Genomic DNA, 15,059 nt, shown 5'->3' on the forward strand with positions numbered 1-15,059 from the left:
CAGAGGAGGTACTGCAAGCCTTGTTTATAAATAGGGGAGATGGGCTCTCACAGAGAACAGACCCATCTGTAGGACTCACAGGATTGCAGGTCGCAGGACCTTTGAACAGGTCCATGAAAGACCACACCTGACACTGTGCCTCTGTGTGGAAGGCAGGCACAGCTTAAAGGGAAAAGGCCTTGGGAAGAGGGGGTGCTGCAAAGGGAGCTTGGGGCCCAGCAGCTGCTGTCTTAGGAATGTTCCTAACTCTTAGGAGCATCTTTTGATGTTGGAATGTTTGATTTTGGGAGTGAAGGAGAGAAACTGGAAGGAAGCTGGCTGTGATTTACAAATGGCTTGTTCTCAAATTTGAAAAGAGACCAGGATCTTATCCCGTAGGGTGTGGACGAGGCTGCAGTTCTCAAGGGCACAGCCTGGAGGCACACCTGGGTGGGAGTCTGTAGTTTTGCTGATGGAGAGCTCTGTACAGTCAGCTCAGCTCCTGGCTTGGTACCAGGGCTCTGGGGCAGGCAAGAATACTGTGTGGAGTAGTGGGATCCCCCCGCCATTTTATTTTCCTTATTTAAGGGTATGTGTTTACTTCCCTTAGGGGATGCTTCTCTGTTACAAAGGAAAACTACCAGGTGACTGTCATAGATATCAATATGCCATCCAAAAGGCTCTATACGTGTATACTGTGATGAGAGGGAGGTTTCCTCTTGTGAGAGTTTTGAGCTGTGTAACACTATACTGTGCTCTGTGGGAACAATTCTGTATGTGAGATGCCTAAAACGGATCCATCTCACATTGAAGGGCCCGGCCTCCTTCAATGATGACTTTCACACTACTAAAGTGAAATCAAATCCATGCTCCCCAAACACAGAGCACTTGGCAAGCAGAACACTCTAAGGAAAACCAACATTCTTGAGAAAGGCTCACCAAGTTGTTGTTTGGCAGAGTAGAATCATTTGCTTAAAAGAAAAATAGTAACTAATTTAATTTTTTTTCTTGAAAATGTGATAGAGGTCAGGCGTGAGCAAGGGGAGACAGGTTGAAGCCAGCTATACTTAAGGCTTCTTTTCCAAAACCTGGGCTGAAGAAGGATTTTATTCCCTAATAAAGGGCAATAAATTCAAAGGACAATTTAGCAGTTAACGAGAAGTCCCTTTCACTTTGACACTTAATGGACGGACCTTTATGCTGTTAAATATATTTGATTTTTTTTTAAGAGGGAGAGAAATGCTGAGATATTCTTACACCGAGGCCAAACACAGAGGCCAATCTTCTGAGTTCTACACTACAGAAGGGGTATTAACTAAAACTATAAAGCCATTCATAACAGTGACTAATAAAAGGATTTCACAACCAACAACCCTGGAGATTGAGTTTATACGACACAATCAGATGTGGTTCAAATGCTGCATGACCCGAAGGGTTTTATCTGTTAATTTTACATCAGGATAATTGGTAAAGCGGCATCTACAGCACTAACAACCACGAGGGTATATAAATTGTTTATAGCATTATGAAGTGAAGGTATTGAATTGGAAATGATCAGGCCATATTTCTTTGAAGTTAGGAGCTCTTAATTTTTATGTCATTAAAAAAAAAACATTAGAAACTGTATTTATTATGTATATAGTAGCCATCACCAGATAAATTTTTCTGACATAAAAAATCACCCAGTCCCTGACACATATTCAAATGGCCCTAAGTTCCCAGCTTTTAATAGAGATCTAGGAAACAAAACGAAACATCAATATTAATTTGGGATGTCCTAACAGAGGCTTTCCAAACAGAAAATGTAGTCTCTGAGGAATTATAAGAAAAAGACAGGCTGTCATAATCACGCAAGTGACCGTTTAAAGAAAAGAATGAATCAGGCGAATCCGAAATGTGCTTCTGTTAATCAGGCATCTGGGAGGCCTAGCAAGCAGACTTTCAAAGTAATATTTTGGAGGACACATAAAGTTGGAATTTTAGGCACTGCACTAGTGGATTAATAGTTTTAAGAGTTATTAAATAACCAAATCTATGATCTAAAAGAAAAAAGGAATCCTTTACTGCCTACCATTCTAATTGGGAATGGGAACAGATACCCGATGACAGTCTTTTCAACCTTTAGGAAGCCGGTGGGTGGCCCAGCCCTTACAGAGCAAAGGACGTGGGTGGCAGATAGCGCCTCCCTGGCCCTCACAGGCAGCAATCGGAGTACTCACCAGCCGGTCCAAGCTTGTGCCTGCTGCCGTTGTGGGTCTTTCCTCAGGGTTGTAGGGCCGAAAACGGGTGTTGAAATTTTCCGGAGCTGAGCGGGCCGATCTGAGCGCAGGAGCAGGTTTGGGCTGGCCACAGCCTTGAAAGACCTGGGAGCGGCAGAGCGAGGGTCAAAATTAAGCTGAGATTAAACCCACAGTTGAGAGGCAAATAATACAGCATTCTTCACATTTTGTTTGAAAGTCTTACTTCCAAATTCTCTACTTCCCACTTTTTGAATGTAAAGTTATAAACACCAATAAGAAAGAATTGTCACATGAAAATAGCAACCAGCTAGGAGCATGCCCTGCTCGCGGTTTGCCACAGACATTATCACCTACAGATTTCATATTTGCAACTTTGTCTTCTTACTGAAAATTTATTCATAACCCCCCAAATCAATACTCATAATACAATGTAGCCAAACCCAAACAAGCTAAGGGCTCCGTGTGCAGGTTGGTAGCAAGCGCTGCATTCTAGCCTCTATGTTATAGTGTAAAGAATTACCCTCCTTGTGGTCCACTTAAACCATGTTCTCACACTGTGATTTCACTGTATAAATGGGTCCCTGGCGTAGACAGTGCTTACACACTGTCTAATGTACTGGACACCAGGATGGAAGCGATGTGTCTCAGAGGGATAACACACACTTCATTCAACTCTTGAGTTCGGTCTCTTGAGTTCAATGTTCATCAAGTACGCAGATCTTAAATAAGATTTCTCAAACCAAGACAAATTAGAACACACTTCCAGTTGGGCCTCCAGGTCACACTCTAACCAGAAGCGTCTAACCCCATGTTTCCCTTAGGAATTAGGATTCAGAATTTGCCATTCCAGTTTGCAAGACCATATGGAGCAAAACTTCTACAAATAGCAGGACCTGGCTATTGAATTATGGGAATTATAATAGATTCTTCACAGGATGGCTTCAGCATTAAGCCAGTTATGTCACAGCTCTTTCCTATACTTGAATTTGGGATTCAGTAAACAATATTCTGGACCCATATTATCTAACATGAAAAGTGTATTTCATATGCGGCAAACCAAGGCCAAATGGCTTTGAAGGGCTCTCTCTTGAGTAACAAAACCCTTCACTGGAGAAACTTTCTAAAAATATTCTCCTGAGCAACAGTGAGGAAATAGGGCAAGCAAAAATGGGTGAAATCCACGAAATGGTATTTTCTTCTAATTTGGTTGTTGACAGCTGTTCATGTTGCCACTGGGGTTGCTGTGGGAAAATGCACAGCTCATTGTAATGAATTTAGGGACCGAGTTGCCAATCTTTTTCCACAGTGATTCCACTCAGGTCGGTGTGGGAGCACCTCCTTCTCTGTTTCTATGTTTTCTCTTCTGAGCAGTTATCAAGAGGTAATACTTTTCTTAGACTTTCAGGAAACAGTGTGATGGCTCCTCTTGGTTGTCACATGACTACATTTAGAATTAATTAAAACCCTCGTGGCTGAGTACACTTATGAAGGATTGGGGGGCTGTAATTAAATAATTTGAATTGAGAAGACCCACTTTTAACTAGGTCTTTGGACTGAGGAAGAAAATACTAGGACCTGATTTACTGATGACTCTGCATGCGGTGTAGGCACCACTCAAAAATGGCTGGTCACAGCACTACAACTCCTCTCTGGGACAACCTTGAAAATCACAAGTCAAGGGAAATCTTCACAGTGGACAGCACTTGGGCCAGAGTACACAACCATAAGTTTTGTTTGCAAGGAGGAATGTCCAGATGGGCAATTGTTCACTGACTCATGGGCCAATTGGATGGGCTGAATGACAAAGGACTCGGAAAGGGCAGGATTGGAAAATTGGTGAGAAAGACATCAGGGAAAGACGTATGTATGGATAGATCTCTCCAAATGGGTAAAGGGTTTGAAGATACTAGTGTCTCACACTATTCAAATGTTCAAAAGGTGATTTCAATAGGGAAGGTCAACAACCAAGTAGATAAGATGATACTTTTTGTGCACAGTCAGCCTCTCTCCCCAGCCTTCCCTGTTGTTGACCAATGGACACATGATCAAAGTAGCACTGCTGGCATGTGGGGGGGAACGCCTTGGCTTGACAGCATGGGCTTCCACTCACCAAGGCTGGCCTGGCTACAGCTGCTGCTGAGTGCCAGATACACCAGGAGCAGAGACCAACCCTGAGCCCAGGTAGGCACCATTCCATCAGGGTGACTAGCCAGTGACTTTGTGGACCACATTGGATCACTTCCTCTGTGGAAAGGACCATGCTTATCCTCACTGGAGTATATGTTTATCCCAGGTATGGATTTGCCTTTTCTGCACATAATGCTTCTGCTAAACCTACCATCCACAAACGTACAGAATACCTTATCCACCATTAAGTTGTTCCACACAGTATTGCTTCTGACCAAGGAACTTACTTTATAGTTAGCAGAGTGTGAAAGTGGGCCCACAGTTATAAAATCCAGTAGTCTTACCATGCTCTCAACAATTCTGATTCAGCTGGCCTGATAGGAAAATAGAATGGCCTTTTGAAGGCACAGTTACAGCACCAATTAGGTGTCAGCAGCATGGAGGGCTGGACAGGGTTCTCCAGAAGACAGAATATGTTTGCATCAGCATCCGATATATGTCACGTTTTCCCCATAGCCAGGATGCACGGGCCCAGGAATCAAGGAGTAGAAAGAGCATTGTTCCAGTCACTAATCACCCCTAGTGACCAACTGGATACCTTTTGCTCCCTGTTACTTGAGCCTTTTCCTGGCCTAGAAGTTTTGTTCAAGACTGTATGTATCAGGCTGGGCTCTTCTGCTCAGAGGCAGCCAACATCCCCCTGAACTGGAAGCTCAGACCTCCCCAGCTGCTTTGGGTTTCTGATGCCCTTAACCGACAGTTAACTGATGGGAAGAAAGTAACAACAGTGCTAAGAGGGGAGACTGATCCAAATTACCAAAGGGGGAGTTGGATTGGCTCTCCACAATAGAGGTGAGAATGATTATGACTGAGTGCAGGAGATCCTTTAGGGCGTCTCTTGGTACTACCATGTCCTGTGACTAATGTCATTGGAAATCTACAACAATTAATCCAGGCAGAGTATGAAGGAATGGGTCGCTTTTCTAGGTAAAGAGGCAAGACCTGCTCAGGTGCTTGCTGAGGGTGGAGGAAATTCAGAGTGAGCAGTAGAGAAAGGGAGTTAGAAATACCAGCTAAGGCCATGTGATCAGCTGCAGAAACAAACATAATCAATGTGTTTCTGTTATATTTTGTTAAGAATGTGCTTGTATAGATATTTGTGTTTTCTCCCCTCAACTTGTTATGTAATGTAATGTCAATTAAGAGAATACTATTTATTATCACATATAAGTTTGACATACTGAAAGAATGACCTTTAAGGGATGTTGAAACCTATTCTAAAATTTATAATGTGTTTGAGGTTATACAAGGATAGTTATATCATGATAGGTGTAATTGTGACCTGGTTAAGTGCATGACTTATTTGTAATTGTATGTGGATTAGTTTTGTCATGCTAGATGTAATTATGACCTGGTTATTGTTTTTATTTAGAAATTAAGTATAAGGAGATATGATTGCATGTCAGGTTGACAAGAGGTGGACTTGTGAGGTCTGTGTTAAGTTGACACATACACACATATTCATACATACACACTCATATACACATGCACACATACACATATATATATTCATACAGATACATACTCATACACTCATATATACACACTCATATAAAAACACACACATTCATATACACACACATACATACATACACTCATACACACACATTCATACAAATACTCATACACACATGCACACATACATATATATATATACTCCTATACATACATACTCATATACACATATATACACTCACACACACAAATACACACACATTCTTATATACCTACACATACACACACACTCATATACACAAACACATACACACTCATGCATACACACACATATACACGCATACACATATACACTCATACACACTCATACACACAGGCACACACAGGCACACACATTCATATAAACACACACACATGTACACACACTCATACACACTAACACACACATTCATATACACACATACACACATACATACAAACAATCCTACACATATATATGCATACACACATATGCAGTCATACACACAAGCACACACACATTCATATTCATATATACACACATACACACACTCATACATATACATATATACATACACAGTACTCTATAAGTTCTTTTCCTCTAGAGAACCCTGGCTAACACATACTAACACTTTTCAGTACACATTGAGGTTCAACTTTATGTTTCTAACATTTGTATCTAGGAGATGGTTTGTCTCCTAAATACTTCTTAGAAAAATAATGTCTGGTACTGGAAATCTAGTGGCTTCTGGGCTAATGAAGTCACGGATCTTGGAGGAGAACCTAGAACCATCACTTATTAACCTAGCATAATCCCTACTGTATTCTAAATACTTATCTTTATACCCATAAGTAAGCGCAATTCACGTCCGTCAACAAAGAATGCTCTCTGCGACAAATAGGGACCTTTACAGAAATGACAACTAATTAAAGTGCAGAGAAAAGTGATTGTTTGGTGCCCAGTCTCACTGATGTGCCTAGAACACAACTCTCGCTTAAGGCTCAGGGAACACCAGTGAACAGCAGGGTGGAGAGATGGTAAGGGTCAGAGGGATAGGATGTCTGCTGTGAGACTTCCTCTCCTGGACATTCTGGGCAAGCTACACCCATGAAGTTTCAACAACATGGCTGTCCCAACAAGACCCAGAATAAGAATGACACCAGCCGACATGCTACCGTGAAAGGGGGAGACCTCACAGGACCCAGCCCTAGCCTAACTCTACCAGCAACCGAAGAATGCTCAGAATGGAACAAGATAGGCCCTATGGTTATCCAATACCGAATAGCCCTGGAATTATATGCACACAAGTAACTTTATATGGACTAAGCAGGTTGTAGTTCTAAGTTTAACTATATTTTTGGGGGGAATGTATATATAATAATAATTAAAGAAAAACAGGCCCAAAGGCCATGGATTTGAAAGAGTGAGGAATGCAAGGGAGGAGTGGGAGAGGGGAAAGGGTGATGGGAGGGGAAGCAACCGTGTTTTCGTTTGAATTACAGACACTTCCCTCAACTATTTGAGTGAATTCCTAACCCGCACATGCATATTTACAGTGTGATCATTCCTGTTGTTGTTTGATTCTGGGTTGTTTAAATCTGCAGCATTTTTCATCCTGCATATTATATGATCCCACTGAAGGACACAGAGAGCCCTTGAGTGCCATTCCCAATGACAAATTCCATCTGGAGATGCAATTCATTTTGCCTCACCACTACAACTAATTTCTCTTTTGTGCATTCGGACTTCTCCTTCAACGCAGCCTTTTGCAGCACAGGGGTGCTTTGTCTTGGCATTCTCAGAGGCTGGTCTTAACACACTATTGATTATTCTTCCCTCTCGCAATTTCTGAAGTTGATGGCGCAACCAGCGTGATAAAGACAGTGGGCCTTTTCTTCCACAGTGCCTAAATCACTTCCTTGTTACAAGGTCGCTGCTGATGGAGGGCCTTAACATTCCCAAAGCTCCGGGGATCTGTTGAGTGGGCAGTTTCAGATTGCTTTGAAAATGACAGCTGACTTTTAAGAAGCATAAAGACAGAGCAGGGAACAACAGCAAAGGCCTTGCTGAGATTACAGAGAGTTGGGCACTGAAGAGTTAACAGCTCCTCTACCCACACTTCAGGAAGGGAAGAGCCCCACTGACTGCTGGGGTCAAGCTAAGTCACTGGGGTTTGGGGTTTTCTGAAAAATGTGTGCTATGTGTTCTGGGGAGAGCTTTCGTGTTTTGTGGTGGGCTGTTTAAGGAGTTAAGGATTGACCACAGATTAGTTAATATATCCCAGTAGCTTTCCATTATCTAGGCCTAGTTTAGATTTTGAAGGTGAGCTCAAAGCAGAGATTGCTGGGTCTGAGATCCAAACCAAAGAGATGCCCACAAACCTCTTATTCTGCTGGGAAGTTTCGTAGAACAGTGTTCTCAAGGACCTCAAATTTGCACATCCCTAAACAGACATACTACCTGACTCTTATTAAACAGAACTGTCAAAAGAGAGGCCCTTGCATGTGAAAGTTCCAGGCCTCGACTTAACTGCTGAACTCTGTAGAGGAAACGTGCAAGGAGGCCTCTGAGTATCAGCTTGTCTTGCCTTCTTGGGGACAGTGAAGGACTTCTGTACTAGCGTCACTCACAGAATCAGTTAAAGACAAATCCATGTGTTATCTTGCAGCTGAGCACCCACGAAGCCACATTCATAGTTCGGCAATTAATGCACGTTGTCTAAACATCTGTGTCTTTCCTAGATCCCCCAAACTGAGACCTAATCTCTCAAGCCATAGGATTATGACGGGTGAAGACATGGCCAGTGACTGTATAGACACAGGCACCCGGTTAACAGTGCTTTGCCATATTAGCCTGTAGACAATAAGACAACATGTAATCTCTATCAGTTAGAAAAAATGTTTAGAAAACATGGGGTTCACGGGGTGAGTGCCAAATGGAAGTACTGGACATAAATCTGGAGTATTCTTGTTTTCTGAGTTTGCTATAATAGCAGTATGTGCACAGGGGTCTCAGTCTAGGTTAATATAAGCAGCCCGGGTCGCCTAGGCGGGCTTCCAACAAAAGAAAATATAGATAAGAATGTATAGTACTATAGAGAGGGTCTGATGTTTAATGAGAGTTAGGCCATCAAGGGGTCAGGGCTGGAGATGCAAACTTAGATTATGAGGTCGTTTCTAAAGTTCTAAAACTGTGTTCATGAAGGGAAAGTGGAGAGAGTGTCTCCTGGAGGGAGCCTGTGTCCTGTGAACCGGGCGGCCTCTCTGAGCCCCACTTCCTCCTCTCTTCAGTAGGCACCATTTACCACACCAGCATCTGTTGTGGTCACATGTAAGCTACGAAGAAGGGGACACACAACCCAGGATCTAGAAAACAAATGCTTGGTAACCATTACATAACTACGTAAATCCATAACTTACACTTTTTGTAAGTTCTGCCCAAGTGAAAAAATGTGAGGAGGAAAACACCCAGCCTGCTGCTTCTTTCATTCTGTGTTTTTACTTAGGTGCCTGTGGGTGGTTTTATGCTCATGAGTGCAGTGCCCACAAAGGCCAGAAGATGGCACTAGATCCCCCCTCCCCAGGAGCTGAAGTTAAAGCTACTAAAGCGCTCCCAATCAAGGAGAGAGTCAAATTCAGGTCCCCTGGAAGAGCCGCAAGCATCCCCTTCCTTAGCCACTAAGTCACAGCACTCGCCAGCCTCCGATCTGTATTTTCCACACAATAATATCTGTAAGGGCTCAAAGATGTGCAGAAGCAATAGAGTTCATGTATTGAATTAGGAACATCCACAGGGACTTCATGCCGAACTGTGTTCCTATGTGTTCGTGATGTAATTTGTAGGGTTCCTCCAGGAAGTCCCACCCTGAGATGAGGGTGGCTCAGACCTGCTAAGAGAAATGAGATTCTGATAGAATTGCCTCCGAGGTTGCTACTACCACTCCATCCTCAGTTAAAGTTAAAAAAACAAAACCAAACCAAAGGCCTTCTTTTTTACAAGAAAATAGAAGTTAGTAGAAGGGTAAGACATCTTTAGGTCCACCCCTTTCAAGACCTTTAAAAATCGCATCTGGGTTCCCTGCTGCCCACTTCCTTCTAAGGGACAATTAGATAATTCCAGAAAGTATTCAGAAAGGTCCGTGTAGACAAATGCTGTGAATATTCAAAGGAATAAGCTTTCCTGCCTCAAAAGATGCGTGGATTTTAGGGAGTTCTCTGCCTCATGATTCCTCTCTTTTAAGAGGATTACAAAGATAATATCTCAGAAGTCTATTGGATTCTGAGATGAAAGACACTGGCACTAAGATGGGAAGTGCCGGACAAAGAGACATTTTATTGTTTTATAGGGAGGAGGAGGGGAGGAGGGAGAGGAGCAGGGGGAGGGGCAGCAGAGTAAGAGATGTGTTTATAACAGCTTTGCACTCAGTCTCAGTTTGTAAATGCATTTAGAACTGAAATATATTAACATAGTTCTCATAAGCAAGTACACTGTTCACCTTTGCAGAGGTGCTTACAGCTGGAGTCCCTATCTTCTTGGCCTTTGCCTTCTCTTTGCGCTTTGATAACAGATTCACCAGAGTCATTGTTGGCAACTTGAGAGGCAATGTTGTGGACAGTCTCTGTGTGGGACCAATCTCATCTCCTCACTTTCTTCTCAGTGGGTCTTGGATACGTCAGAAAAGCTATGGCTAACTGTGCTGTCTTGAAATCTGCAAGTGGAGCTCTGGTAATTAAACACAGGCATCCCTTCGCGCTGTCTCGATTCATTTGGACTGGATGTTTTGAGACTGTTTTCTTCAACTAGCAGATTCTAGTTTGTATTACAGTCCTGATGACTGCACTCTTTTTTGGAAGAATAATTGGGGAATTTCAACCTATTACATGTATACCCAAGGAAACAAGGAGCCATCGCATCTGTGCAGGACTGTGTATGATGGATCCTGATGTGGCCATGATTTTCACGACAGATGGGAGGTAACAGACATGTGTTCAGGAGACTTGAACTGCTACAGTGAAATACCTTCAACTGGGTTATCCATTCGTAACAGGAACTTTTGTAGTTCTACAGGCTATGAAGTGTAAGGTTGAGGTACCAGGCAATCCGTAGTTGACACCCTCTGTCCTTCCTTAGCAGATGGACTGGCGAGAGGCCTCCTCAGACCTCCTTTACAAGGGACAACTTCAGTAATTACATCTACAGGTTCTAGGAGTTACCTTCTGACCATAGCAATTGTCACTAAGAAGAGCCTGAAAATTTGGAGTACTAGCTTCGCTACTTCATCTTAACTTGGGAAAGCATGGCTTCCCAATTTTCAAAGCCATTTTGAAGATAAAATATGATGCCTGGAGAAGATACTGAAAAGGCAAAGTGTAAAGGTAGATTATTTTCACTGGCATGTTCTACAGCCACATGGGTTGGTTTTCTCTTCCAAAACCAAGGCTGGGTATTTCTTCCTCAGCCTGAAGAGCTAGGGAAAGCCAGGCATTCATATGAAACAAATTGCTACCATCTTTACTCAATTTACTATGTCAAGTTAAAGCAATGTTAAATAAACAACTTTACTGAAGTTAATAACTAGAATAAAAAATTCTAGTTCCTGATCATTTGATAAGTTATTTACGAAAATTAATAATCCAGATAGAAAATGGAAGATCTCACTTACAAAATAGTCAAATTAGTGATCAAGCCAAGAGCCACGGGCTCTATGCCTACAGTAGTTCCCTGAATGTTACAGAGGGCCAGGAACTTCAGAGTACTGCATTTTTTTAAAGAGCATTTCCTCAGTGTGACAGTGACAGATCACTGCTTAAGAACGCATACCTCTGTAGCAGAGGCTTGTTAGCAGCCACCACATAGGTGGCTCACCACTATTTGTAAGTCCAGCTGCAAGGGATCTGATGCCCCTTCAGGCCTCTAAGGGTACTGCACTCACCTGGGTATAGCCATCCACAGACACCCATAATCAAAGTAATTCTTTGAAGAGAAGTGGTGACTGAAATGTGTTTGTATAGGGTATTCACTTATCAATGTAGGTAAACGGGAGTCGATTTAAATATTTCCAAAAACATTTCATCAATGTCAGCAGCAAGAAGAGCTACACTAATAAATTAAACTTTTCCTTAAGGGGGAGGGAAAGGGGCTTATGTGACTTTCAGGGAGTGGGGGCTTGAAAAGGGGAAAACATTTGAAATATAAATAAAATATATATCGAATAAAAAAAAGATAAAAAAAGAAAAAAAAAACAAAATTAACACAACAACACATTCTTCTTTCTGGTTCCCAATAGTTCTGCTTTCTGCTAATATCTTAAGACACATGTTCCTGAACACAACCGAGTGATTTTGATAATGATTTCTTTCTTTGCTTTAAAACTTTCCAATTAACGATACAAATGCTCTACATTCCCAGCTTTTCACTGTTCTTCATGTCAGCAAGCCTCTTCTCGGACCACCTTCTCGAGAAGGCGGCTTTTACCCCATCATTTCAGAGCACTCTTCTTTTCCTTTTCACCCCAGCTCTGCCTTCTCTCTCCTCTCATCATCTTTCTGTTTTCTCGTGTTTTTCTTTCCTTAAAGATTGATTGTGCTGGTTCCTGTGGCCAACTTCTCTGGCAGGTCTAAGTCTCTGGATGGATTCAGTGTCCTGTTCAGAGAATTCTGGATTCTGAATCCAGTTAATCCATCAGTTTTTGTTTTGGTCACTTTTTTACTGGCTTTTTTTTTAAAGCTGGCTGTTATGTATATTTTAAGGTTTAAACAATTTAACTTCCAAAGCATAAACACCTTGGGTCCAGGGTATCTGTCAGATGCCTCTTAAAATCTTTTCTTCAATAAAAACAAATTCTTTCCATTTGCTTGAGATTTTTTTTACAGCTGTGCATTCCTGAGACTGCAGGATATCTTGATATTCTTTCCAAATGAGCATAGGGCAGAGTTTCAAGGAGTCGAACATAGCATATTTTAGTGTATGGAGAGAGAGAGACAATAATCCCTCATCTCTCTGTCTGGGTAAATGATTATTTCACATGCTCTTTGTTTATAAGGCTGGAAGAACTTCTCTAGTGTCACTTGGCAGATTGTAAATAAACACAAGAACTACATCACCCCGGTTGTGAACTATTCATCTACTCTATGATTGAACAAATACATGCTTCTCTGGACAAGATTAAGAAGTACAGATATTTCTTTTGGACATGTACCTGCTCCTGTGAGCATTTTGACAGGAGAGCAGGGAATCAAATGCTATGAGCATAAAGAGAACACCCTCGAGGAACAACTGGTCTAAACTAGGGACTCCAGGCAGCTTCCTAGAACAGCAGTGAATCCCACAGAGGTGAATCCTTATACAATCTAAAACCTTGAAGAAAAGGTTTTAAGAAGCAAGCAATACATCTGACAGGCGTCCTGGAACCTAGTTGTTTCAGATTTGGAAGCAAATTCATTAAACCTTAACAATATACATGACAGTCAGCTTTTGAAAAAAAAATCAAAGACAGTAAACTCAGAATACACAGAATATGAGGTAAGCCCTGACAGGCACACTGTTAGGTTCCTGAAGTTGTGATTTCATCAATGTCAGAGCAGATCACCAGTTTCTTAGTGGGAAGGCAGTAATCAGAACCAGAATGCTCTGATCACAAGGCCGTGCATCTGTGAGATTGGGCAGAGCCTGTCCGTGAGAGGCATGGACCTGGGAAGATTTCCTTGCAAGGCAGGAGGAAGGGAGAAAATTTCCATGAGATCCAGAAAAATAGATTTCTTTCTTTGTTTCTAAGGACACTAGGTGTTGATTTGAATTGAGTTTCACTAATCTATTTTTGAGTGGAGCACATTAAATATCTTCTTATCCTTTACCAAAAAGTAAAGTCTCCAGATAAATCCCCAAAGGTAAGAGATAATAAAAAAATTTCCTTTATCATCAAAAAGGAAAACACAATGAAAATCTCTTTTCCCAAGAAGGAGAGCTCAAACTAGTTTTGTTCAATACTTTTCTTATAAATAAGTATATTTAAGCTTTCATTTTACATTATGAAAACATGACTTTTTTTCCTGAAAAAGAAAAATAAAAAAACCAAACTGTTTCTGCTATAAATAGCAGTAGAATATGCCCTGATTTTCTGCACAGAGAGGGGAAAAACACACCCACCCACAAGGTGTTTTAGGGTCACTCTTCTCAGTGCCATGACGCAGGTGAGAATTGTCAAGTAGAACAAAATGTTTGAATTTATTAAAAAAAAATTAGAGAAAACTGGAAGGTCTCGAACCACTGAGAACACAGCCTTCTCTTTGCAAACAAAACTGAAAACAAGCTGTAGAAATTAAAAGGTCATAAAGCTTTGTAAATAATGTGACCATTTGCTTTTTATCTCCAAGATCACATGGGAGGTACCCCACTATCCACTCATGCAGAAAACTAGTAAGAATAATGTGACCATGGGCAGAGGGCACCAGAACTCCCCCAAATCTCACTTCTTTGGTAATGCCAAGAGGCACAGACTGTGATTGGGTTGTTGACATAATCAACAACTTGCCATCTCCTGAGGTCTGTTCTCAGAGACATATATTTAGATCCTTCCTCTCCTGAGGTGGGAACTCTTAATTGGAAATAATCAAACTTGCATGGGATCAAATGTGAGGTAAAGATACCAACTATTTTCTGCTCTTACAAGCTACGTTTGAGACTGCAGACTGTCCAGAATGAATTAAGACCATAGTACTGAACTCTTCAGAATTTACCTATCACAGTTGTTTTTAGTAACAATTAAGAGCTTTAACCTTCATCGGTGGTTTAGATTTGACAGGATCCATGCTAAACACTTTACATGTACTGTGCTATTGTTCTGTTTAAATAGCCTGTAAGATGTATTGGGACTTTCATTTTGAACACTGGTTACTTGAGTTTAGATGGATAGATAGATGATTTGCTCCAATAACTGCTGCCATGTTTGAAGAGTACAGTGTCTTCAAGCCACAGTAAGCTGTTTATTGTCTCCTGCCTGTTGGTCATCTTGTGATCTGCACATTCAGGAAGAATTGTCTAGATAAAATTAAGCCCGGTCAGGCTGTCCAGAGGCAGTGTCTCTGGAGTTAGGTTCTCACACTGTGACCTCACCCAGGCAAAACACACTGTTTCTTCCACATGGGGCACTCCAGAGCCTCCTCTGCAGAAGTTGAGAATAG

At 41.7% G+C, this 15,059-nt stretch overlaps 1 protein-coding gene across 1 annotated transcript in view; it reads right to left on the reverse strand.

The window, feature by feature from the left end:
• The window catches only part of Gpc6 (glypican 6), a 1,033,125-nt gene that overhangs the window by 92,847 nt on the left and 925,219 nt on the right, over positions 1-15,059 (reverse strand). Inside the window, exon 6 of the mRNA XM_052190667.1 lies at positions 2,199-2,342. Coding sequence (XP_052046627.1) covers positions 2,199-2,342 — 144 coding nt within the window. The remainder of the gene's footprint in view (positions 1-2,198; positions 2,343-15,059) is intronic.

Source organism: Apodemus sylvaticus, chromosome 8 (assembly GCF_947179515.1).
Source record: "Apodemus sylvaticus chromosome 8, mApoSyl1.1, whole genome shotgun sequence".
NCBI classification, from domain to species: domain Eukaryota; kingdom Metazoa; phylum Chordata; class Mammalia; order Rodentia; family Muridae; genus Apodemus; species Apodemus sylvaticus.